At 44.5% G+C, this 27,317-nt stretch overlaps 1 protein-coding gene across 1 annotated transcript in view; it reads left to right on the top strand.

Annotated features, from left to right (window-relative positions):
- Nucleotides 1-27,317, top strand: part of FANK1 (fibronectin type III and ankyrin repeat domains 1) — a 98,729-nt gene that overhangs the window by 60,848 nt on the left and 10,564 nt on the right. The window contains exons 2-5 of the mRNA XM_027595898.1: nucleotides 13,206-13,383; nucleotides 18,935-19,059; nucleotides 25,894-25,975; nucleotides 26,950-27,024. Of these exons, the coding sequence (XP_027451699.1) occupies nucleotides 13,206-13,383; nucleotides 18,935-19,059; nucleotides 25,894-25,975; nucleotides 26,950-27,024 (460 nt within the window). The remainder of the gene's footprint in view (nucleotides 1-13,205; nucleotides 13,384-18,934; nucleotides 19,060-25,893; nucleotides 25,976-26,949; nucleotides 27,025-27,317) is intronic.

Genomic DNA, 27,317 nt, shown 5'->3' on the forward strand with positions numbered 1-27,317 from the left:
ACCTTGAATCGGATGTCATATTTGGAAAATCTTCTATATCCATGCTCAAGAAATCTTTGAATCTTCATTGAATTGCTAGTGGTCATCATTTTTTTGGGGGGGGGGGGAAATGTGCTTAATCCAGAGAATTCTTTTTAAAAATTTCCAGTATCTGAATGACAATCTTTGTTTCTTTTTGAAGACCATACGGCATACTTTTTTTTTTTTTTTAAGACAGTACAACATACTTTTTAGAACTCATCTGATTGGACGGTAATGACTTTGCCTCTTAATTGAGGTTATGCTTACATGCTTTCGTGTGCCAATTTTCATTTGTAGGATAAATTTTGTAGTCTCCATTTAAAAAGCGATGTACATTTCCAGGCGACATTAAGATCGTGGGAGTGAAAACAAAAGCTTGTGGTTTAAGGATAATTTCAAGTCAACATTTCCTACGCGTTTTCCAGAAATTGAAGGGAAGAGTTGGGGAGGATGTAAGTGTGTGAAGAGGAAAAGCTGTGGAGGAAGGGAGCCGGAGAAGGTGGAAAGGAGGGGAAGCAGGCTGGCTCAGAGGATGCAAGAAATTTATTTGCTTTCAAGCCGAGATCAAAGCTGTACATTTATAACAGGTGCAGAGAGGGGGAAGGAAGTCTTTTTCAAACTGTTTCGTACACACTGGAGGAGGGGGACTTCTTGGAAGGACAACTATAACATAGTAGCTGCCTCTGATTTTTGTTTGTTGAACAGGTTTAGTTACTATGTACAGAAAAGTGTCTGATCATGAATCTTGGCTGCCAAGACCTGATGGGAGCCAAGAAACAGATGAATATGAAAACAATCCCATAATAGAAGGAGGGGATTTCTTATTCAGAATATTATTCTGATAAATGCAAAGAACAATGACCATTATTTATAATTAATGCCCAATTTATGATTCTGGTTTTTTCCATACTGGCTGCCAAAGTACAATGTATTTTCCTGTGTATACCCTGGTAACTTCTTTAGAGTGAGTGAGTTTGGAGAAATTTATGGTTAAAAAATAGTTTTTATATGGTAAGTTCAGTCATCCCTTCTGTTCATTCTTTTTATTGCAAACCATTGCAGAAAGCAATGTTGGAGAAGCAGGGGCATGGTTATAAGTTCTAAAAGAACCCCATTTGGAAGAGCCCCAGGATGTGGGAAATATGTATTGATATATAACAGAAAAGCACAATGTTTTCATTTATCATAACTCTTAAAGATTCCCATTTATCAAGTACGGGTATCCCCTGCTTTTCAAACGTTCACATTACGCCCCTTCACTTTTACAAAGACCTACGTTAGGACCTGTTTTTGATAAGTGAAAGAAATCTGAAGAGGATTTTCACTTTAAGAAAAAGGCAAAATAAAAGAAGACAAAATCAGAGAGGGAAACAAACCATCAGAGACTCTTAACTCTAGGAAAAAAACTTAGGGTTGCGGGAGGGGAGGGGGCGGAGGGATGGGGTAACTGGGTGATGGGCATTAAGGAGGGCGACTCCACCCAGCATCTCTGCATCCAGCTTTGACCTGTGTCTGTGAGCATCTGTGCTTCATCTCCATTTATTTTGTGCACCTATTAACAAGATGTGTCCTCAGGGACCAGAAAAGCCTACAAGAGGTTATCTTTTGGGTCTGAGAATGCTAACAACTTTTTCCATATAAATTAATGATAATTGCTTCTTTGTTTTATGCCATTTTGGTTTATAAAAAGTTTCACAGGAACGTTCTGTTTTTGGATAGCAAGAGAGCCCTGTATGTCCATCATGAGGGCTGAATTTTTCTCTAGAGGTCTTCATATTAGTCAGACTACTCAGTTGCTATTAAAATGATCCAATTCATTTTTTGGTTTGGATTTTGCATGGGGGCAAGTTTGCACCTCATGTTACCATCAACTTCAGTGGAATGATGAGTCATTTTCCTTGCTATAATGTCATCATTGCCCTTTCTGGGCTGCACTCTTGACACATGAGATCAAAGGCCTCTTAGCACCTTAGTCTGTTTCTTGTAGAGCAGTGATCGTAATTGTGATGTTTGGGGGGAGGGGTGTCTTTGTGTAATGTTTCTATCTGCTGTAAGACTGCGGACTCAGAGCTAGAAGTGTCTGTCTTGTCCTACCCTACTCTCAATACTTAGCAGAGTGCCTACCACACAGTAACATTCAAAAGAAGATATTGAAAAATAAAGATCAGAGAATAGGTAGAAGAAAGAGATTGGTTGGATAGAGAACAGAGCAGGAAAAGAGCAGTTTTGAGAGAAATTTAAGACGATGACCCCTGATATAATCACTTGAAACTGCAAAATGTGCTAAAAAGCTGTAGGGTTGTAAAGATTTTTGTCGGTTCACACCATTCCACCACATTCCTGTGAATAAGAGGGGTTCAAACAATATAGTTATTTATGTTACAAGCTGGATTGAGTTTTTATAGGCCTAGGTGGACGGCAACAGACAAACCTCTACGTCAGGAGACAAAGTATCGCATCCTATGGGATGACAGGCTGAACTAGAAGATGGGCAACATAATTATTTGAACTCCACAACACAAGAGGTGGGAAACCTCTCTTTATTTGAAGTTGCTATTTCTCACACCTACTGGTCAGTAGTATGCAGTCTAAGCATTGATAAGCACTGACAGCTGTAGAATAAAACATGGTAAATAATATATCGTGTTAAGACTACTTATCTTTGATGGTTGAATTGATTGCAACCTATTTTAAGGAGTTATAAGATAATTCCCTGAGTACTGGAATAATGTCAGCTCGAATCAAGCCTTCATGAAGTGGTTGGGGATGGAGAGCGAAACTCAGTTCACTCTCCTCAAGGGGCTTGGTCTCAAGTTGGATTGAATGTATCATTGGAATGTAGAAAATATTAAAGACCCATGAGTCCCGTGGGTGTCTGAATTCGAAATGGAACCACCTTCATATAACACTTCAAGGTGATTGTGGAGTACTGGTGATCTGGATATCCATTTACTTGGGCAGTGAGTAAGACAAGAATAAGGTTAGAAATACATCTGTGTGTACAGTACCTTGTTCTGTTCTTTTGTTAAGTAGTTTAGGCATAAAAAACTTATCACCTGCTGCCACCCAGCTTAGGAAACCAAGCATTGCCAGTAAAATTATTCTGCTATTCCATTCCTTGCCCTCCTTTCTCTTGATACAGTTTTGTTTTCCAAACTTTATGGAAATCATCTCATTATGTACACATCCTTTTACAACTTGCTTTTGTAATTCAACTACCCCCCCGATTTATCCATGTAGATGAATTTAGACCCAATTATTTGCAACTTTAATCTTAGCTGCCATACGGTATTCCAGTGTATGATTATTCATAATTTGTCCAGTCTTCTCATGCTGGCGATTTAGCTTGTTTCCAACGTTTTCCAAATGCAGAGTTGCCGTGAACATTGCCACGTCAGGGACCGTAGGTGGGAGTGGAATGGCTGGATGGGGGAGAAGGCACTTTACTTCACTTTGACGCATAGCTCGCCAAAGAGATTTCCCAGTTTGTACTTCCACTGGCAGTCTGGGAACATTCCAACTGTTTCTCTTCTCTGCACTCAGCAGAGTTCAATTTTCATAAACTTGATTATTGTGCAATCTCCTTTGGATTCCTTTTCTGATGATCGGTGAGGGTGAGTGTGCGTGATTGGTGTTCTGCTTCTGCTGTGTTTCTTGGTCACAGTCTTTAGTGCAATTTTCTTCATGTTCGTAAGCTAAGCAGATGCACGTAACATCTTTCTATTGCTACTGTTAAAATACCCTACCAATTTCACTCTAACTATAGTTAAAACTTCAGTGATCTGCTCTGTGCCAAAAGCATATAAACAGCAAGTTGACTTTTCATATTTGGTTTGGAACGACTGCGGATTCATTACTCATCTCCGTTGAGAAGCTCAGAAGCGCCACACCAGGCGCACGTGGGAAGGAGCACAGACTCTGCAGTTAGAGACCTGGGTTGCAACACCTGCTCCCCGCTTACGGGTTTTGTTAGCCTTGAACAAGCTGCTTTGCCTGTCTGAGCCTGTCTCTTCCTCTCTGTTCCTCATCTGTACGTGAAGAGCATCGGGTCACCGAGAGGTTTCGATACTCTGCAGTTTGAGTGTCCGGTGCAGTACCTTCCTTGCTCTGGGCAAGAAAGAGTTTGGAAACACATCTCATATTTTATCTACTATCTGTTACCCATATGGAATTCCAAGCAGGGTTTCCACGTAGCCAAAAGGGCAAAGTAAGTGCATGTTTTCAAAAGCATTGCCTCTAATGTTGACACTCCTTATACATTTCAAATCACTTTTCAATATTTTATTGCTTTTTCTTTGTGGGAAATTTGGGAGGGAGGCAGTCCTCCTTATTTATCCAATTTTTCCTGAGGAGGGAGACCTGCAGTGGAGCCAGGACAAGAGACCGTGGTTCCTAATTCTTACTCTGGGAGGTTTTGTCTTTTGTTTTCTGTTAGTTGAGTTTTGCTTTATGTGTAGTTTCTGTTTTCCTCTAAAAGCTTTCTAGCAAAGTAGAGAGAAGCGGCTTTAAGCAGTTTGTATTTTATATTATTTTCTCTTAGAAGATAAGGGTGGTTGGCAATAAAAATATAAGGAAATTTTCTAAGAAAATGAAAATGTTTTTATTAAATTTTAAAAAAGATTTGTTTATTTTTGAGAGAAAGTGAGTCAGGGGAAGGGACAGAGGGAGAGAGTCACAGGCAGACTCCCTACTGAGCACGGAGCCCAACATGCGGCAAGATCCCACAACCCTCAGATCATGACCTGAGCCGAAACCAAGAGTTGGATGCTTAACTGACGGTGCCACCCAGGCGCCCCAGAGAAAATAAAAGTGTTTTTTAATAGCTGGTGTCCTCTCTGCCCACAGGCTCTGCTAGACTTCCCCCTCTGACCCTTCGCACCTCTCTTGAGAGCATTCACCACTCCTCCCAGCCGCACCCCCTCCCCCACCCCGAGATACACCTGCCACTTCTCCGTTCCTCCCTGCGGCATGCCTCTGGTTTGTTTTTGTTTGGTGTCAGGTCTCTTAGCGCCGCCCCCCGCACCCCCCCCCCCCCCCCGTCTTGGGTGTGCTTATGCCATTTGGACATGAGAGGTATCCCACAGATATGCTGAATGAACGGATGTAAACTTATTCCTTGGAAGTAGGTGTGATGCAGAATATCTGCTTGGCACTAAAATGGTCAATAAATTGAGCCAGAGTGTAATTGAAACGTCTCAGGCTATGAAGCATCCACATTGACTTATTGGTTTATTTTTATCAGACTTGTTTCTTCATGTACGTGTAAGCTCAGGGAGAGAGAATCTAGGCTGAAAGTTGATCTTAGCTGAATTTTGTTTTCATTAAGAATATGTGAAAATGTGCAATAACATTTTGGGTTTTTTTCCCCCATATTCAATGCTGTAATGACAATAGAACTTACCCCCAAATCAGCCATAAAATCTGTTCTAATTGTCTTTCATTTTTCTAAGTTTTTCTGTATATGCATCTGTATATTTTATATCATTATAATCAGTGTCTATGCAAATTTGTGTTCTTCCCTTAGCATATCAAACATACTGACATTAGTATATATTCTCTCATGTGGTTTTTTAGTGGCTAAGTATTCTTGCATATAAATGATGTACCATAGTGTATACAATAAATTCTATATTCTTGAACATTTAGATTGTTGGCAGTTCTTATTGCTATCAGTGATGCTCAGGTGCTTCTCTTGGTTTTTCCATTATCATTTATGTATGTGCATGGGTAGTTAAATGTAGGGAGGTAGTAGGTGGTATATAGAGAGGTTAAGGGCATGGCTGTGGTGTCATTTGCCTGGGTGTAAAGCCTTGCTCTGCTGCTTACTGGATGTCCTGCCTGACAAGCTATGTGACCTTTATCTACAGTCCATCTGTAAAATGGAGGAAATTCTAGGATTTCCTAGGGTTGTTATAAAGATTAAGTGATATATAATGTCATTGACATAGGAGACGCAATATATGAGATGTGATATACAAATTGCTTACAACACAGTCTGATACAAAGTGAAGGCTCATTAAAATTTAGCTATTAAGTAATCCAGGTTTGGGGGAGTGACGGGGGTAGGTGAAAACATAGATGAAATAAGACTGGCCGTGATCATGCTGATAACTGATGAAGCTGGGTGCCGGGTGCAAGGACACTATGCTACTCTTTCTACTTTTTTTAATGTTTGAATTTATTTTTTATTTTTTACAATATGAAGTAAAAGTACACACAGTAAAAAAAAAACCTTGAGGTTGTGTATTTATTTTTTGGTTTTGAATTATTTTCTTTGGACATATTTCTAGACGAGGAGTCACCAGGTGGGATATTATATAATCCTTGTTGAATGTGGCCAAATAGCTTAGGAAGGACTTGTTTATAGGACTTTCCAAACCGGTAAGTAAACCAGTTTTATCACAGTCTTAAACATGAGATGGTAATACCCTGTGCTATTTTTCATCAAATTTTATAAATGGTACCTCAGTTATTTTAACATCTCCCCCCCCCCCCCCCGCTTCTTTTTTATTGAAGTAGAGTTGACACAGAATGTTACGTGAGTTTCAGGCGTACAGTATGGCGATTGCGCTGTGCTCACCACGGGTGTAGCTCCCATCTGTCACTGGAAACGCTGTTGCAGGATCAGGGACTGTGTTCCCTATGCTGTGCCTTGTATTCCTGTGCCTTATTCATTGCAGAACTGGAAGCCTGGATCTCCCGCTCCCCTTCACCCACTTGGCCCATTCCCCACCTCGCCTCCCCCACCTCTAGCAGCCACCAGTTTGTTCTCTCTGTCCATGGACCTGTTTTTGCTTTTTTAACACTCCCTTTTTTGATTAGTAGTAACTTCGCACATTTTCTTAATTGTATTTCCTGGTGGTTATAGTTTTTCCAACTTATCTACTTCTGTCCGTGGTCCTTTCATCTATTAGAGTTTTATAGGATTCCATTTTATGAAAGCAATAGGATAGTTTGGTGAGGCTAAGCCCATTTTGGCTGTCACATTTCATTTTTAAGTTAAAGGAGAAGCTGTCCTCACTATGTGGCTATTGTGATATTTGATTGAAAAGTCCTTCTTCGGTATGTATTCATGGCAAACATTTTTTGATACTTCTAAAAGTCCAGGGTGTGGGAATGATTATGAGCTCCTTGTCATGTTGATTTGGAATATGATTTTGATTTATGGTTGCTATAAATATATGGTCAAGCCATGATGAATGGCTTTGAGGTGACAGCCACCACTGTCCTTTATACAGTGTCCCCTCAGTGTGCTGTCATCTTCATTACAAACCATCTGCCACTCGAGGCCAGGCTACAGATGTCCCTTGTCAATGAAATTTGACCTCAGTAAAATTGCAGGTGTCTTTGGAAGGACAGGAAATCTGCCATTCTGCTTTTATGGTATTCTATATTTACAGTGACGGGACTCTTATTTGCTTCTCCATCATTTTCTGCTTTCTGTGACAGTAATCACGACTAATTTCAATATGGATTGTGATCACCAGTTCTCTCTGTACTTTTCAAATACTGTCACGTGGCTATCATTAGGAGACCCAGTTAATCTGGTGGTGGTATGCATTCATCTTTTGAGTCTCCTTTCATAGGGTTGGCACATTTCTGTTGTATTATTACAACCTGTATTTTTTAAAAAATTAGGATGCTAAGGCCTAATATTGTACAGTGGTTTACTTACACTTTATAGTATTCGTGTTTATACAAATTATTGTATAATTTGTAAATGATAGTTTTTTAAAAAATGGATTTCTCATGTGCTTAAGAGACATATTTTTTACCATCTTTGTAACCATTGGGACTGAATGGTGACAGTGTATGAGGGCCTCTATATTTTATGTTCATATTATTTATTACTTGACAAATGGCAAGAGGGGCATAAAACTGTTTTATTTGTCAGATTTGCCTAAGAACTTTCTTATAAAGATCATTTATGGTGCACAACACATACATAAATCCTCCTGCAATCATCCTTTTGCAGTCTGCCTTGTAGTATTTCCTTTTTCATAATTTGGAAAACTTTTTTTTGGTATTTGTTTTATTGAGGTATAATTGGCCTATAATATTAGTTTCAGGTGTACAACAGAGTGATTCAATATTCGTGGTCTCACAGGGAGTCTAGTTACTATGGGTTCCCACACTTGGTTACAAAACATTTTTCTTTCCTTCCTGTAATGAGAACTTTTTAAGATCTGCTCTTACCAGCTTGCAAAGATGCAGAATGGTGGTGTTTGCTATGGCTACCCTGTGGCGCATCATATTCTCCCGACTTATTTTATAGCTGGAAGCTCATACCTTTCCACCCCTCTACTCCCCCACCCTCTCCCCAGCCCTTGGCCACCACCCACTTGTTCCCTGTTGGAAAACTTTTAAGAGAAGTTTGCCACAATGGAAAGAATCTACCAACTGTTTAAAGGAACCATGCAGAATTGAAGGTAGGGTTTCTTTCTTCCTTTTTTTGGTATCTTTGGGAAAGTTAAATTTTAAGCCAGAGCTTGTGACGTGAGATTCTGTGATTGTCTAAATTTTGACACTGGTTATCAGACTTAAGTAAAAGCATCTTTTAAAAGATCTGATACTCACAGGAAAAAGAGAGTCCAAAAGTTCTGTATATTGGTTAAATAAACAGCAAAATGGTGAGCTTCTGGAGTTTTTAAAAAATGTTGATTTTAATCACCTTACGAAAGATGTATTACTTGTCATACAGCCAGTTGGTGAATCCTAGAGTAGAGTGAGCCACAGTTGGGGTCCTACATACACTTACCCCCCCCCACTCCCTGCAATTCTAGCTTCCCTGTAAAGTGTGGGGGTGACAAAATTTAAAAATAGAGGAATGTGTGTGTGTATTGGTAGTACACTTCATGTAGCTTATACCCTGGCCTGGTATAAATATTTGTCTCAGATTTCTCTAGGGGTTATCTCCCTAATTGTTTACCCCACATGCTATAACCTTTTCTTGACCTGTCACTGCCATCTTTCCCTCCACATTCCATGCCGGACATAAAGAGGCCCCTGGCTGGCTTCCTGCCCACATTCACGGTGTCAAAGTGGATGGCAGCCGAAGCTCTCTGCCTTCTTGGCCCCCACTCAGGGTTCTGTGCTCTTTTCAGACCATGTTCTTTTTTGCGGACTGAGTTCCCGAAGATGAACAGCCTCCCTGGCCCCAGTGCCGTGGGGAACTTACCCTCCCTTCTCCTTCCTGTGCGAAACATCCCCGCACTTCAAACGATGATAGTCTCCATTTTTCTTGTCAGCTTCTCATGCTCATTTTTCAGTTTCCTGGGGGTTTAAGCTGGTTCACAAGTCAAACCTTATTTTTAAAATGAATGGTTTGACCAAAAACCCGACTCTTAACTCTAGAGAACACACTGATGGTCACCAGAGGGATGGTGGCTGGGGGTCCAGGGGTAATAGGGGACGGGGATTGAGAGCACACTTACCTTGATGAGCGCTGAGTAATATATGGAAACTGAGCCATTACGTTGTACACTGGAAACTAAATAACACTATGTTAATTACACTGGATTCAAAATAAAAATAAAATGAATGGTTTGAAGAACTCTTTAGATCTAATGACTAGATTTTTCACCCAGGTCTACCTTGCAGGTCTCTGCTCCTACGAGGCGGTGTGGTTCCGCGTTCAAAATAGGGACTCCTGAGTCAGGCTGCCTGGTTCTGCCTATTACTACGTCTGACTTGGGCAAGTTCCTTAACCTCTCTGTGTCTCTGATATTTTATAGGGGTAGAAAGATTTTTATTATTTCCATCTGTAGTTGTAGTGAAGGTTAACTGGATAAATAAATGTAAAGCATCTATGACAGTGCCTGGCACCGAGTAGGTACCATACGATTTTTGTTGTTCCCCAGCTACTAGGCGTATCACTTGCGATTTCTGTCCGCTCCCGTGGAGGCTCAGTGCTGACCCAGGCCTCTGTTCCTTTGGCTTCCTGATGTTTGCACTTTGACTAGTAACCTGTTTATACGTATATTTTAGGATCCTAAAGCCAACGTCCTAAAATATGTATAATAGCAGGTCATAACAAAAATACCAGAATTCTTATCAAAATCATACGGCTCCATGTACCATACAGGTTTAAAATGCAAGCGTTTTGCCAAATAGGTTTCAAATTCTTAAAGAACTGAAACCCTACAAATAGAGTGGCAAGTCTCCCTCCCCATGACCTCTCCGTCCCTTCCCCAACTTCTTGGAGATAACTCTATCCTGGTGGTGTGCATTCTTCCCATCCACGTATTTAACCTTTACTGCATATTTGTGTATTCACAAACAATATCTAGTGTTGTGTTGTAAAATCTTACATAAGCAGTATGATGTAGCGGATCCTTAGAACGTGTGTTTTTCACTCATTGAGATTTACCTATATTGCGTGTAGATCTAGCTCCTTTTAGCTGCTGTGTAAGATTTCATTGTATGAAGTACACTGTAATTAGCAGGTTCATAGGCTACTGAGTTATCACAAAACACTTTGAATATTTTTGACTCTGTTTCAGAGCATGAATTTAAACCCAGGTTTATCCAATTCCATCATGCCATGCTCTCGATAAATACTAGGAAAATCAAGTTGGGAAAAATGAGCTTGCAGGCTGCCCCCTAGTGTATCTAGGTATCTAAGTAAAGGAAATTGGTGGTTGTCTGCCCTCGGGGCCTGGAGCAGGCTACAAGCTCAGGGCAACCCTGCCTTCCTAAAGGAGGGCTACACTGCAGGATGCTCCGGGGTTTGCGGGGAGTAGTAGGTCCGCTACTGAGACAGGGCTTCAGGGAAGAACAACACCCTTTATTAGTGAATAGCAAGTGTGGTAAATCACTGATACTTCTGAGGCCTGAAAGGCCCCCTGGGATACAGAGAGTTTTTAAAAGAAGTGTCAGACATCAGGGGCACCTGGGTGGCTCAGTGGGTTAAGTGTCTTGACTCTTGATTTTGGCTCAGGTCATGATCCCAGGGTTGTGAGATCGAGCCCTGTGTCAGGCTCTGCCCTGGGCGTGGAGCCTGCTTAGGGTTGTTTCTCTCCTTCTCCCTCTGCCCCTCCACTTGCTTGCGCTCTGTCTCCCAATAATAAAATCTTAAAAAAAAAAAAAAAAAAAAGGAGTGTAAGACATGGACCCAGCCCTCAAGGAACTTAAAAATCTAGCAGGGCAGGTGAAGCTAAGATGAAGCGCAACAGCCGGATGCTGACCAACTTGGTGTGTGCTGTCCTGTGCCCCTTGTCTTCTTTGATAGCAATAGCCTGTATTTTTCTCCGCGTCTTTCTCTGCATCTCATTCAACAATACTTCCTGGAAATCCTTTCAAGGCATCTAGAATATAACTAGTTCATTTTTAAAAGACCATGGAAAATCAAGAAATGGGCAGAAGACATGAACAGACATTTCTGCAAAGAAGACATTCAAATGGCCAACAGACACATAAAAAAGTGCTCAACATCACTCGGCATTAGGGAAATACAAATCAAAACCTCAGTGAGATACCACCTCACGTGAGTCAGAACGGCTAAAATTAACAAGTCAGGAAATGACAGATGTTGGCGGGGATGCGGAGAAAGGGGAACCCTTCCTACACTGTTGGTGGGAATGCAAGCTGGTGCAGCCACTCTGGAAAACAGTATGGAGGTTCCTCAAAAAGTTGAAAATAGAGCTACCCTACGACCCAGCAATTGCATTACTGGGTATTTACCCCAAAGATACAAATGTAGGGATGCGAAGGGGCACATGCACCCCAATGTTTATATCGGCAATGTCCGTAATAACCAAACTATGGAAAGAGCCTAGATGTCCATCGACAGATGAATGGCTAAAGAAGATGTGGTATATAGACACAATGGAATATTATGCAGCCATCAGAAAATGAAATCTTGCCATTTGCAACGACGTGGATGGAACTAGAGGGTTTTATGCTAAGAGAAGTAAAGCAATCAGAGAAAGGCAAGTATCATATCTCACTGATATGAGGAATTTGAGAAACAAGACAGAGGATCATAGGGGAAAGGAGGGAAAAATAAAACAAGATGAAACCAGAGAGGGAGACAAACCATAAGAGACTCTTAATCTCAGGAAACAAACTGAGGGTTGCTGGAGTGCTGGGGGGTGGGAGGGATGGGGTGGCTGGGTGATGGACACTGGGGAGGGTATGTGCTATGGTGAGCGCTGTGAATTGTGTAAGACTGTTGAATCACAGACCTGTGCCCCTGAAACAAATAATACATGATATGTTAATAAAAAATAATTTAAAAAATACCATGGAATATTCCATGCTATGGACATGTCATTTATTTGACCATGCCCTTATTAATAGGTCATCTCTTGTTTGCTGTAACCTGCTAAAAACTGTAGCACTTAGTGTCCTTGTAGAGATGTCCCTCTGTGCTTTGGTGCTCTGATTTCTGCAGGCCTGGGATTGCTGGAGAGAGCGCTGTATGTATGTCTAATTTTAATACATGCTGCCATATTGCTTCCTAAAAAGGCTAGAGTTCCTGTTTCCCCACCAGCAATGTTTGAGAGTGTCCTCTCCCTACACTGTCACCTCTAATAGTTGTGATATCTCGTCTTGGGCTTGACTAGATATAAAGTTATATACCATTGTTTTCAATTTCTGTGGCCAGTAGGGAATATCCGTGTCTGTTTGGACATTATACTGGCTATTCGTTTTTGATATTTTGTGCGCTGCTCATCTTTTGCCTGGTTGGTTGTTAGCCTTTGGGTTTTTCCCCTTGGTTAGTCTGTAAGAGCTGTTTATCTAGAATAGATATCAATCCTTTGTCATCTATGTTACAAATATTTGGACCAGCTATATTTGTCTGTTGGCTTTGTTTACCAGCCAGTTCACTGAAGGATGATAGCAGCATACTGAGTTTCATTAGCTCAAAAACAACCTAATTAGTCTGATATGTTAACCATCATTTTGGAAAGGTCCATAAGTGAAATATGGTATTGATGGGTTATGATACAACCTACCCGTTGAAGTATGTAGTAGCTCACTACGTCAGCTGGATTTTCTGTCACTTAAGCTTTTCAGATATTCTTCAAGCAGCAGGGAGTACTCACATCTGTGTCTGATGTGTAGGAAAACAGTCTGATCTCTGAGCAGCTATAATGCACTCAGCTGATCTTGGGTCCTTACAGAAATGTAGTCCTGAAAGTCTGTATTGTTGTTTTGTTTTGTTTTTTTTTTTTTTTTAGAAATCACGCCATCCTCAAAGCCTCATCCACCTGTTGTGGGCAAAGTAACTCATCACAGCATCGAGTTATACTGGGATCTGGAAAAGCGAGCGAAACGGCAAGGACCTCAGGAGCAGTGGTTCAGGTTCTCAATTGAAGAAGAAGACCCCAAAATGCACACTTACGGTATCATTTATACGTAGGTGCAATGTTGAATTGCTTAACATTTTGCTTTGGTTTCCTGATGCACTGGAATGATTTTTATTGTCTTTAAAAAGACTCATTCTGAAATGAAAGAAAACAATGAGTTGGCATCATCTGCCAGCATGGTTTTTATGAATTAGAATTTTTGGAAAATCAGCATTAGCAGTAACTTTGAAATGAAGCCTCCTCTACCTTTGAGAGCTTCTTAGGCTCCTGCAGTATTCACATGGTATATTTTAAAACTCTAAAATGTGGAGACAGAATCAAGAGCATTTGAAATTGGAGGAGGCTGCTGTGTTTGGAGATGTGGGCTGGGGCCCCCAGGTCTACCCAAGATATCTCTGGACCTCCTGTCACCCCGCTGTTCTTGGTTAGCTGTTCCCAGGCTGTGCTGGTCCCCAGGGCGGGGCCTTTCTTGTTAGGTTTCCTCCTGTTTTCACATGGCTGGTTCCTTCACACCATGCAAATACCAGGTCAAATATTCCTCCCGGGCACCCCCTCTGTCCTGATGTTGTTTGATGTGCTCCTAGCCCGGCTCTGCTGGAATTATCTGTCCTATTGGCCTGTTCATTTTGTCTCCACACCAGTGTTTAAACTCTGAAAGGCAGAAAAGTTTCCTGCTTGCTTAACACCTGATACCCCCGCTCCTAGGCAGTGTGGGCACCTAGCGGGCCCTCTGAATACTTGTCACACGAATTAATAAATCAATATAACGGGGTAATCAAGAAGTCCTTTTTTCCTTAGTCTTCATTTCAACTCTTATTTCTTCCCTTTGACTGCTTTACCACTTGCCAAATGACTACCTTAGGGATACCAAAAATGTGATACAAATATGGCTGTGAACTAAAATTAATTTTGAGGGGCCGCCTGGGTGGCTCAGTTGTTAGGTGTCTGCCTTCAGCTCAGGTCATGGTCCCAGGGTCCTGGGATCGAGCCCGGCACCTGGCTCCCTGCTCCACAGGAAGCCTGCTTCTCCCTCTCCCACTGCCCCTGCTTGTGTTCCCTCTCTCGCTGTGTCTCTCTGTTAAATAAATAAATAATTTTTAAAATAAAAATGAAAACAAAATGAATTTTGAGATAATCATAGATTCCTATCAGGCTGTAAGAGATAACAGAGATCTTGTGTACATCTTGCCCACGTCCCCAGGGCTAACGTTACGGGATGCCGTAGGGCAGCCTCACAGTCGGGAGACTGGTGTTGATGCGGTCAAGGCCCAGAGCATTTCCAGCAGTTTGCTAGCTTTTTCTCAGGGTGGCATCGAGATGATGTTGAGGGTATTAACAGAGGCTTTCACTCTTCCCTGAATGATGACAACCCTGAGATTTAATGAACAATTGGTTGGTTGGGTGGTGGTTTTTTTTTTTTTTTAAGATACAAACAAACAAAAAACCCCAAAACAACAACAAAACCAAATGCATTTCTCTGAAATGTAGTTACCATCTGCAAATAATTTTGGCCCCACGACTCAAAAATGGTATTTTAATGAGGTCATGCCGTGTTATTCTCTATTAGGTAATTTCCATCTGAAATCTCAAAGCATGAATTAGGATATTAGAAGTAGGAATGTGGAGAAGGGAAGAAACATCCTTTCTTTCCCGGGTGCCCCTGGCACACACGCTGCTCTCAGGCACCGCAGGTGGGGCTGTGCTGGATGCTCCTTCCTCTTCCTCCTCCCTTCTCTGCCGGCAGCCCCGCAGACCGCCTCCCCCCACTGGAGCTCAGCCACACACTGGCCTCCAGCCTGGGGCATCTGTCGCGGCCGTCACACGTTCCCCAGAGACCTGAGTGCTGTCGGGCTTGGGGGGCGGTCGGCCCGGAGGAGGGCCTGGCATCCTGGAGCTGGCAGCAAGACCTACGGACTGCCACCCCCAAGCTTGCCTGCCCTTGGAGAAGTGACGGCAGAAGCTTGCCACTAGGTGGCAGAAAGAGACTGTGTTAATCTTGACGTCTTCCGCTTCCTTGCACTACCTTCTCTAGGTATCCTGAAGACCAGCAATGCCTTACTTTGAAAAAGCGGTTTCAAATATCTGACCTTGGAATTACGGATTTAAGAACTTCCTTGTGACTTGTCCGTTTCTGTCTGTGTTCACCGCCAGCGCATCCTGAATTGGTGGTGACCTCACAGCCCCTTACCCTGTTTTGTGAGTTCCCCCTTTGCAAACACCGCATTCTGCTTCCCCTCGTGATATCGTGGCATTTCCGCCCAACCAGGATGCAGGCTCCATCTTCTGACTAGTGTCCAGATGCATCTCCAGGTCCTGCAGCTAAGTTGCACATTTGCTGAATGAATGGGCCTTGTCCGTCTTCTCTTGCCTTCTAGGCGTCCGTTCTGTCTCGCTAGGTTACCTTCTTAACTAATCATCCTTCCTTCAAATTCTCTTCAGGGAGTCTTTATTTCTGGAAGTATGAAGGTCAAACTTTGCAGATGATGCCCTTCACAGTTGGCCCACAACCTGCCTGCCTTGTTGTCTCTTACTTCTGAGCATGAATCCTCCAACGAGATCTGTTTACTGTCCTTTGAATAGGCCCTGACTTTTCTTGTGTGTATGTTCAGCAGTTTTTTCTGTTCAGACCAATGTCTTCCTCGCTGATCCTTTCTTCTACATGGTTAGATTCTACCTCCACTAAGAAACTCGTAAATAACCTATTCTCTACCCCTCTAAATTCCTGTGACAACTGTGCATTTCATTCATGAATCATTCATGCACGATTATCTTGCATTTCAGTCATTCAATCAGCATGTATTAATGGGTACCTACTATGCACCAGACACTGCTCTGGATGCAGGGGATGCGCACTGAACAAACGGACAAAAATTCCTCCCTCATGATGAGAAAAACAATAAATAAGAGATGGAAGTGAAAATACAGAGTAGGTAAATAGAGATGGTGAAAGTTACCAAGGAGAAAAAGCACAGGAAAAGTTGGGGGTTTGGAGCAGAGGTAAAGAAGACTTCCCTGAGAAGTTTGCATCTGGATAAAGAAGCAACTGAGGCAGATCTGGAGCCTGGAGAGTATCTGAAAGAAGAACATTCCAAGTAGAAGAAATAGCAAGGGAAGCCCCCTTGAGATGGGACTGGGCCCAGTATGTTCCAGGAACACTGAGGAGTCGAGTGAATGAGCAGAAGAGCAGCACGGGATGAGGTCAGTGAGGCAATGGGAGGCTGCCGCTGGAGTCTGGCGGCGGGGGGTGGGGGGGGCGGGGGCGCAGAACTGTGGCAGGAAAGCCAGCGGAGACCGCTAGGCTGAGGAGGGGCAGGGCCTGGCTGACACTCTCGCTCTCTGACGATCGTTCTGGATGCTGAGGTGAGAACAGTCTCCAGGGAGGCGCAAGGCAGTGAGTACTTCTGCAGTAACAGAGGTGGGAGGTGATGGAACCGGGTGAGCCGTAGTTGAATTTAGGATGGTTTGAAAGACAGACTTGAAGACTTTTCTGGTGGCTCAGATAGGGGATGGGAGAGAAGGAGGAGTGCCAAGGGGCTCGATCTAGAGCTGCCCCTCCTGGACGGGTGGGTTTGGCCGCATTAAACCCCAACTTCAGGATCTCCGTGCTCTAGGACAACAGTTTATTTCCCACACGACATAACCGATGTGTTGGCCATGGCTCCACTCTACGGTGTCTGTCATCCACATCTGCCCGGGCTGACGGAGCAGCCTCCGCCTAGAGGTTGCCAGTCACTGTGGCTGTGGGCAGAGGGCAGGGCACACTGTTTCTAGAAGCTTCCATCCAGAATGACCCATTTCACTCCTGCTTCTGGTTCTTTGCTCAAAGCAAGTCCTACGACCACGTCTGAGTTCGACCAGGCAGGGGTAACAGGATCCTTGGGGGGGGACACCAAATATTTGGGGCCAATAATCTAGTCTTCCACAGGTGGCCCCAGCAGATTGGGCCTGAGCATCTCCAATAACAAAGATGGGAAGATGGGGGGGGGTGCGGAGAGGAGCAGAAGTTCAGTTGGGGCATCAGCTGGAGGCCGAGTGGAGATGTCAAGGAGCAGCAGTTGGGGAAGATCAGCCTAGGGGAGAGTCCCCAGCTCCTGCTGGACTGGATTGGAACTGGGGGGGGGAGCATAGAGAGAGAGGGCAAGTCTGGCTACCGAGTCCTTAGGCGTTCCAGTATTGGGTTTCTCATGTTCCATGTTTGCTCAGCTGCTGCATCAAATATTTGTTTATTGACAACAAAAATACAGGCATACCTTAGACTTTCATATGCTCTCCTCTATTGTGGAAAAGTCCTAAGACTATTTTACTGATTTAGGTACCATGCATGGGCCATGGGAATTTGTGCTTCTCCACGAGCTTCCTGAACGGCTTCCGTTTGTCTCCCCGCAGCTGGGCTGCAATCATTGTGGAGTACCGTGGTGGACAGCTGTGTCCTGGGGCCCCTGTGTGTGTCTGGTACTCTCCTCGGGGTCCTCTCTATTGAAGGGAGAGTCTCCAGCCTTCCCTAAACGTGCCCAGTGACTTCTGTTTTCTAAACAGTTGTGTAATTCCTCTTTCCAGGGGTGATGAAGGTGCTGCCTGCTTCAGCGTGAGCTTAGGATATTTAGCAACGATGGATTTTATTGGGGGCACTTTTGGTTTTATTTTGGTTGGAAACTATGTTAAGTCTTTGACACCTGACATTGAATTCCATTGAAGCTTGGATATTGTATTCAATTTTCGTTCCTAAAGATCTTTTCAGATGCCACAAATTCTGGGCTCCCTTTCTAGGATTCCCATATCTATAGATATGGATGTATGCTCGCCTAATGAGGAAATCCAGCTACTCTTTTTTTTTTTAAAAGGTTTTATTTATGAGCGAGAGTGAGAAAGAGAGAGAGCGTGCACACACAAGCAGAAGTAGCTCCAGAAGGAGAGGGAGAAGCAGACTCCGTGCTGAGCAGGGAGCCCAATGCCAGCCTCGATCACAGGACCCTGGGATCATGACCTGAGCCAAAGGCAGACACTTCACCAACTGAGCCACCCAGGTGCCCTGAAATCCACCTATTCTTGAGACCACTTTGTGCAGGTGGATGTATTTTAGATGATGATAATGATTTTTAAAGCCATGCAGTTTTTCCGAATATTTATCTTGGTTTTAGAGCTTTCACTTTTATGGTAAATATATTTATATTGACTCTTAACCCTTCTGTTTTCTTGGTTTCTTAATTCAGATGTTTTTCTTAAGGCCACTGGTATCATTTCTTTATTGTCTTTGTTGTAGTTTCTTCTTTGTTGATGATGTGATGTATCAGTTATCTCTTGCTGCATAACAAACCACCCCCAAACTTAGTAGTTTTGCTTGAAGCAAAAAAAAAAAAAAAAAAATCCTGTGTTTGCTCATGATTCTGCAATTGGCGCAGGGTGGGACGGCATGGATGCGGGACTTGTCCTTTGCACTCAGGGCACTTCCCGTCTAGTGTGGGAGACTGACAAGAGCCAAGAGGGCGTCATACTGGAAGGAGACAGAATTCACACCTTGCTTCCACCTGCTCTTAGTGACTTTCAGGGTGTGCTGATTTGATCCCCTGGGGTCCTCATCATGTGTGTCTCCTCCCATACAGGGGATACTCAACAAAGCATGTTGTAGAAGGTCTGGAACCACGAACACTGTACAAATTCCGACTGAAGGTCACCAGCCCCTCTGGAGAATACGAGTACAGCCCAGTGGTCTCCGTTTCTACCACCAGTGAGTATACAACCACTGCACTCCTTTATCTAAAGATAAATGAAGACAAGGTAAAAACATCTTACCCTTTGCTTGGCCTTACTGGAAGCAGAAACTTCTATTTTTTTTAAAGATTTTATTTATTTATTTTAGAGAGAGAGAGAGAGAGAGAGAGTGCATGAGCAGGGAGGAGAGGGAGAAACAGGCTCCCCGCTGAGCACAGAGCCTGACCTGGGGCTTGATCCCAGGACCCTGAGATCATGACCTGAGCTGAAGGCAGATGCTTAACCAAGTAAGCCAATCAGCCTCTTCCATTTTTTAAAGCCTGTGCTGATACTGTTCCCTGACTAGGCCAGGCCACAGCAGGAGGGAAGTCTGTGCTTTAACAAACGGGGAGAGCTGTTCTGGGGCCAGCACCGCCCTGGGAGTGCACATTCAGGACTAAAAGTACAAAAGAGTGGAGTCGCCTTTCTTGGGAAGTGGGCCGAGGGGTGGGGGGGGGTGGGCTGAGAAACAGTCTGCCTGTTCGGGTGTGCCTCAGGTGACAAGGTCTACAAAGCATTTTGTCCCTTTTGAACAACCTCAGTTTTATGTCCTGACACACAAATCGGATTCCTGGGGAGGCTGTGAGTGAGGAAGAACGAACAGTGTGACACACACACACACACACACACACACACACACAGGTGGGGTGAGGGGCCGGCTGCCTCTGACCTGCGTGTCCTTCTCCCAGGTCCCTGTGATTGGTATTTGAAAATATTTCAAGGATGTGTGCGTATCTAGAATGTGGTAAAGATTAAAATGGTCAGAAATGTTCTTCATGGCCTGCTCGCTGAAAACACACACGTCTTGTTTTCAGTTGCACAACAAAAATCTTCCTCTTGTGAGTAAAAGTGATTTTAAAGTTTTAGTCAATATTGCATATGGTGTATGTGGGTGTAGACACACACACACACACACACATATAAATAACACATAGTTTTCCTTCTATGGCTTTCAGTTGTGTCCTTTATGCATTTATTTGGAGAGTTCTTTTTGGATTTAAATTCAATTATCCAACTTATAGTATATCCTTAGTTTCAGATGCAGTGTTCAGTAACTGATCAGTTGCGTCTGACACCCAGTGCTCATCACATCACGTGCCCTCCTTAATGCCCATCACCCAGGGACCCCATCCCCCCACCTACCTCCCGTCCAGCAACCCTCAGTTTGTTTCCTAGAGTTAAGAGTCTCTCAAGGTTTTTCTTATTTGGAGAGATTTTTATGTGGATTAAAGATGATTGAGGTTTTGAGTTAGCTTATCTCTTCATTTGCAAACAAGGCACTAGGGAGTCGGGTCTTAGTTTGGCAAACTGAGAATTCAGCGACAGCTGAGAGGGGTGTACCTTCCCCAAGGTGCTCCGCTCGCTGCGAAGACACATAACTTCAGAGGAGACTTTCCAAGTGCAGCGGCCAGTTACAGAGACGCAGGTCAGGAAAGAGGGCTTGTCCTTCATGTGGTGACTGTGAAAGCATTTCCTTCCTACAGGAGCTCCGGAGCTCTGGAGCTTTTAGGGGAAAGAAAAGGTAGAGCCGCTGAGTGTGTGTTGGTTTCCTCTATGTTGAGGGCAGGCACAGAGAAAGGAGGAGCAGCGGCAGGAGAAAGGCTGGCAAAGGGGAACCTATTGTTTGAATAGAGACTCTCTAGGGGACACTGGGCCAGTGTGCTCCCTCCAGTCCCGCTGTCCCCAGCCAGCCACAGGCCACACCTGCACTCCTCTGCCTTTGCCCCTTCTCTCTGGAGCGCCCCCTCCTCGGAGCCCCCCTTCCCGGCGCCCCCTTGGCTCCTCTGTCTGTTGAGCTCCTCGCCAGGCAGAGCTCTGCTCAGGGGCGGTTCCTTGCATTTGCCCCAGTGCCCGGCTGGGTGTCACTTCCTCCGATAACACCCAGTGCATCTTATTACGTGTATGTTTTCATCTCGCACCGACTTGCGTGCTTCCAAAGTGGAGGATGTGATGAGTCGGTCATGTCTCGTGTAGAAGATAAAGGTAAGTGGGTGGACAGACAGTGAATGGAAAGGCCCAGAGGCAGAATTAGGATGAGGAAGGAAACACTGATTTTCTCAGCTCGCACTCCCGTCTGTGGGGAGATGGACGTGTGTCCCAGGGGCTGGGGCGAGTCCCCCTGCACCTGCACGGTGAGGGCGAACAGGATGCAGAACCGGCCACGGGGAGCCTCAGCTTGCCACTGGCATCTCTCCTCCTGCCACACCCACACCAGGACAGGGGATGCGGGACCTTCCGGCCAGAACTGACATGTTGAGGGGGTGGTTGCCTACCATTTGGAGCTCTTTGGGAAGGCAGAAACCATGGTAGCTTTCTATCAGCTGACAGGGATTTTGCTGCCTTCCTGCTGAGCTGGCTTCCGAGAGGGAGCCATGGAGACCTGGTCCGGGGGTCCAGGGCATTTGTGATTGCAGTCCGTGGCTTCCGTGGGTCACTAGACCAGACCTCCTGCAGGGACCAGGGTGTGATGGAGATGTGGTTCCTGGTGGTGACCTGCAAACCGGGCTTCCTGCGCGTTTCACGGTCTGGTCACAGTGCTGTGCTCCAGAAGAGATGGACTCAGCCTCAGGGGGCTCTCCCGGGTGGCAAGAGTCCCTCTTCTTGCTGGTTGCTGCTCCCTTATGCTATTATTATATTTATAATATCCAAGGCAGACTCCCTCAAGGAGGTAGATCATGCTAAACAGAGAATTAAAAATGGGCATATTTTCCAAAATAAGTAAAAAATGCTTCTGTGGGTTGATCATTTGCATTCAGTTTGAAAGTGTTTTTAATGAATCATGAAAGCATGTACTCTGTTTGAATAAAGGATGCTTCGCTTTTTTTTTTTTTAATTTCAGGTAAAGTACACGAGTCTCTTGCTTAAATGAGGCATGCAATTTTAATCAGTGGGGCCCTTAAAAAGAGACAAGCAGCTGCTGCTTGTTAATTGGCAAATCTCTCCTCCAATGAGCTCATCATTTATTCACTGCTTCTAACAGACCCGAATTCCACCCAGGAAGGTGTTAACTGCCACATTATAATATGTGCGGGCACATCTGCCACTAAATGACCCTCCTGTAGAACAGGGTGATGGCTTTCCCCTCCTCCTGGATGTCCCCTTCCCTGGCCCTACCCGATGAGTCCCACCCAGCGGGGGTGGGCAGGGGCAGGCACTCGTGGACATCCGCCCCACGGGCAGCACCAACGCAGTACTTGTTTGTTGTTGCAACACTCAGGGTAAACATTAGCCAAACAAACCCACAGAGGCAAAGCCTGCCTTTTTTGTATTCGGTTGCACTTGATGCAGTCCCCTGGGCCAGGCCCACCGTGTCTTCGAGGATTCAGGGGTAGGAGGAGTGCAACGTTTGGCTCACCCTGGAATTTCCTCTCTCTGTGACTCCTGCCTATAGTGGGAGGGAGAAAGGACTTCTCTGCTCTGCTCCGCAAACAGGAGCCTTTTCATTGTTCCTCTGTCTGATTCACATAAACGGAGACCTTTGTGTGCCTTGGTTGATCCACGTCTGGTCTGGCGCTAATCCTCAGTACCTCATTGCCTTCTCAGCAGTGGTCTGAGAGGGGTTAATGAGTTAATGCTGAGAAAGAGCGTTTATGCCCCGAATGATAATTGTTGCTTCCTTTTGCAGAAATTCTGCAAACAAGGAATAGATTAACCATTGTGCTATGTTCCTTCCCTCCCGTGAGATGTCATTTTGTTTTCAGGTTAAGTTATGAGGGCACTGGTTACCTTTGCAGAAGCTGGAATAGGACAGTGCATTCATTTAAAGTATGTCCTACTATCAAAATACCCCACTCTTTGCTACGCATGGTCCTCAAGCCTCTAAGCACAAAATGAACTTATTGCACTTTCCAATATTTGTAAGCTGCAGAGCTTCCTGGGTAGGATGCACCAGGAAGCACCCCCCACTGGGAGGGCTGGACTGGTTGGGTAAGACAGATGATGTGCATTGGGGGTGGGTCCGTGCAGAAATACGCGGGGATACTGCATGTGCCTTTAGAACGTTCTTTAACCTCTTAAGAAGTTAGCACTTTTCTGAAGCTTTTAGGCTTTAGTGTCCCCTTTCATTTAACACTTTGTGCAGGGGGATCATATTTGCTTATTTAAGAAGTTTGCTTATTTTCAAAGCGTAATACGGTTGGAAGCATAGAATGAATTGGTCAGCCACCTCGGCATGTATTAAAACACCCAAGGAAGGAATGTGACCTTATGAAAGGCTCGGTGTGAGCTCTACTCACTCAGCCTTCCTGGCTTTCAGTTTTGTGGTCTGAAGCATGGAAAAAGCATTGTGTCAAGTCCTAGATAGAGCTTAGTTAATAAGACTTGAGTTAGGATGCCATATTTTATTTTATTTATTTATTTATTTATTTATTTATTTATTTTTAAAGATTTTATTTATTTGAGAGAGAATGAGATAGAGAGAGCATGAGAGGGAGGAGAGTCTGAGGGAGAAGCAGACTCCCCGCCGAGCAGGGAGCCCCATGTGGGACTCGATCCCGGGACTCCAGGATCATGACCTGAGCCGAAGGCAGTCGCTTAACCAACTGAGCCACCCAGGCGCCCACCCTTTGGTAGGATGCCATATTTTAAAATTTAGTAGAGATAGGATGAGCTTCCTACGTTCTCCTAGATGATTCTATGCAAATTAGTTGTTGTTGTATTTTTAGTGGCCGTTGAAGTTTGAGGGTCACCAAGGGGGCTGTTTGGTGGGCTATACCACCACTACCCCTCTCTTCCCCTCCTTTCTGGGAGGTGAGAAGGGAGGGAAACTTTCCAGGGGTTTAGTTTGTCCACTAAAGTAGGGATGCGTCACCCAGTAGATCATTTGAAGTCCATACTATTCTAGCCCAGGGTTTCTCAGCCTTGGCACTTTTGACATTTGAGGGCTGGATAATTCTCATCGTGTATACTGTAGGATGTTTACCAACATCCCTGGCCTCTACCCACTAGACTCCAGTAGCATGAACCCTTAAGGTGTGACAACCAAAAAAGTCTCCAGGCTTTACCAAATGTCCTCTTAGTGGGGGTGGTGGTGTTGGGGCAGGGGGTATACAAAACCCTGCTCCCTTCCAAAGCCCTCCAGTGGAGCCACCAGCCTAGCCACGATCTATCATTGGAAGGCCAGGGAAAGCGGTGGGCCTTGCCCTTTGACAATTTATCGTGATACTTTTATTTGAAGCTTTTGGTCTAAAAATATGTGTGGAATGATGAAAAGGAAGTACGGTGTGGCTAAAAAAATCTTTAGGAGATTGGCAGGCGCTAGCAGACAAAATTGTTATTTCAAAAACAGTTTTCACTCGGCTTAAATTTATTTTTTTACCAGAAGAAGAAGGGTATCAGCTAGAGGTCATTCTGCTAGTGATCACTACATTCTTCTGTGCCCTGGTTTCCTGGTTTATAATTTGCCCAGCTAAAATCCTCCAAGGAAACGAGTAGAAAAGCGGCTCTAGGGCCCAGGAGCTTTTCCTAGCATACTTACCCGACCCAGATGGGTACTGAGTTTATAATCCTTAGTTCCAGTCAGCTCCAAGGTCTCATCCCAGAGAGTTTTTCTACCATAGGTGCAGGAACAGGGAATTTTACTCCCCACCTGGGGGCACTGGCCAGGGGATCTCTGGAAGAGGGAGGTGAGGGGGTAGGTGAGCCCCAGGAAGCAGTCTCGGGGGCAATGTGGGAGGACAGGGCAGGAGATGGGTGTTTTCTTTCAGGGTTTGAGATGATGATAGGTTGGAATCAGGTGCTACGGCGTAAATGGCAAAGGAGAGGAACATGTTTGATTTGTTCTCCCTGGGACCCTCAGTGTCGAGACTGGGCATGTGAGTTACTCAGTGAACATTTGTTGAATGCGTGGAAGAGACCCACTCAGGTAGGTACGTTCATCGTGTGAGCGGCTGGGCCTGCGAACCGTGGAGACAAGGACAGCCACCATTGCCCTTCCCACCACCAGCAGAGCCGGGTATTTAGGACATGCCCGGTGCTCTGCTAAGTGCTTCACGTGTGTTCCATTCATGCCGAATCATTCAAACGATTAGAAACTCACAGAATATGAAGCAAGCCCTGAAAGACGGGCTTCTCTCACTTGGCACTTTGTTGTCACACTCTGCTCCTTTCTGCCCTTCCTGTTCTCCCCCTTGAGGAGCTAAGGTCCCCCCCCCCCGCCCGCCCGCCCGCCCCGCACAAAGGGACGCCCTCCCTTCTGCCCCACGTCCCCTTGTTCCTGGAGTACCTTGCAGCTCCTTGCTCTTCTCTGCCTGGCAGCCTCTCCCCAAATCAGGCTTTCTCACGGTGTTCCCCCTCTGTGAATGAGCTCCTCCTGCCCCCCACCCCCCAAAGCTCTGGGAGACAAGGCCAACATGAATGTTATCTTCCTGGGAAGCACTGAAATTTTGGATGTCAAATGTTACAGCAATTTCTTTTTGTCGTTTGTTCAAGTAGTTTAATGACTCTGGCAAACAAAACTAGCGTGTTGTGACGATTGTGGGGCTTTTCCTTGCTTGTAAGAGACATTTAGTAAGTCTTAGGAAATCTGGAAGGATTATTTTCACCTATCAAAATACCATTCGCAAAGCAGTACTTTTATAACTTGAGAATGTCCCAAGTCCTGAGGACAACCTGAATGTTCTTAATATATGGAAACAACGTCTTTCTCAGTAAGAGAAGTGGAATAGGAAATGTAAGCTATACTTCTCTGAATGGCCAAGTGCCTTCTTGGAGGGGAGCGTGAACACCTACTCAAAGCTGTGGGAGGCGCGTAGCCGGAATGAATCTTCTTTCATTCGACTTCGGATGACTGTTTTCCATCTTCTTTCTTCAGGAGAACCCATAAGTAGTGAGCACTTTCACCGAGCTGTCAATGTGAATGATGAAGATTTGCTGGTTCGAATACTTCAAGGAGGGTGAGAGAGCCCTGCCTTAAAGTTTAAAAATTTTTAATGCCCAGCAAGTGCATGGAATTGCACTTACTTTATTTCCCCCCAATTTTCCATGCCTTTGAAATTGCTCCAAAATAGATCTCCGGTGACTGGTGTGAGTCCAGCATAGTCAACAAAGATGACCTTTTAGCCCTGTGTAAATGCTATATTTTGTAATTATCTAATGAAAATTGAAAATGAAAATTAGAAGTCTGGGTATCCTATTTTCTTCCCAGAAATAATTTCTGACTCTTGCTTATATGCCATAGCATTTGGGCAAATTTCACCCCCAAGTGCCCACAGCTATCTAAGGAATCATTAAATCAGCGGTTTCTGATTCAAAGGGTTGGTAAAACATTAGAAGAACAGTAGCAAATACATTTGCTGCCGTGGGATATTTGAAACTGCCTCCTAATGCAAAGTGAACACTGTTACTTAGATTCTTCTTGACTCAGGAGTTTTGAGTACCTTAGAAGACCAGTCATTTTGCGAATAGGGCTCATAAGTTGGAGGAGGGAAGGATCCTACAAAAAGCCAGCGCTTCTAAGCTGGTATTTAAGAGCTCTGCTTTCTTCCTCCAGTGGCATCAAGGGAGAAATGCAGGCCTCCCCCAGTCCAGGCTCGTGGTGGAGCGGAGTGTCTACACTCCTGTGTCCTCTGCTCTAGAAGGGTGTGGGGCCCGTCCCAGTGTTTTATCTGCTCATATCATGGTTTTGAGTTGAAGGGAGTGCCTGTTTTAAACAAAACTACAGCAATTTCTCTCCTCGTGAATTTGAATCCTTGAAAAATATTAGGCAGGGCCGTTTAAGACAACAGAAACTTAACGGCCCAGAAGAAATTGGAATTTTCGGGAAAATGAATCATTTTAGCCACCTGTGTCCTGCAAGAGACCTCAGCTGTGAAAGTACGGGGAGCCATGCCGAGCATGTTAATCTCTTTTCTCTGTGTTTTCCCCCAAGAAATGTTAAGGTTGATGTTCCCAATAAGTTTGGCTTTACTGCTCTGATGGTCGCTGCCCAGAAAGGCTACACCAGGTAGGCCGCCTCCTTTCTTATCTCTAAGAGGCTGAACCTTCCACTTCTCCCAAAGGCTCCGATCAGAGCACGGATGGGAGGGGAAAAGGTGTGTGTGCAGGAGCCCCCTTCTTCTTGCTTTCCAAAACTGTACCACGTACGGGCTGCACGAAAACTCGGCCGTTTGAATCCTGAAGCTCTATACCATGCGGCAGAGAATGTAAAAATATATAATCCTATGGTGAGGAAGAGAGGTAGCCACTTAATTATATTTTGCAATATATTTTATATGTCCCATAAAATATATTTAAAAT

Source organism: Zalophus californianus, chromosome 15, assembly GCF_009762305.2.
Source record: "Zalophus californianus isolate mZalCal1 chromosome 15, mZalCal1.pri.v2, whole genome shotgun sequence".
Taxonomy (NCBI): Eukaryota; Metazoa; Chordata; class Mammalia; order Carnivora; family Otariidae; genus Zalophus; species Zalophus californianus.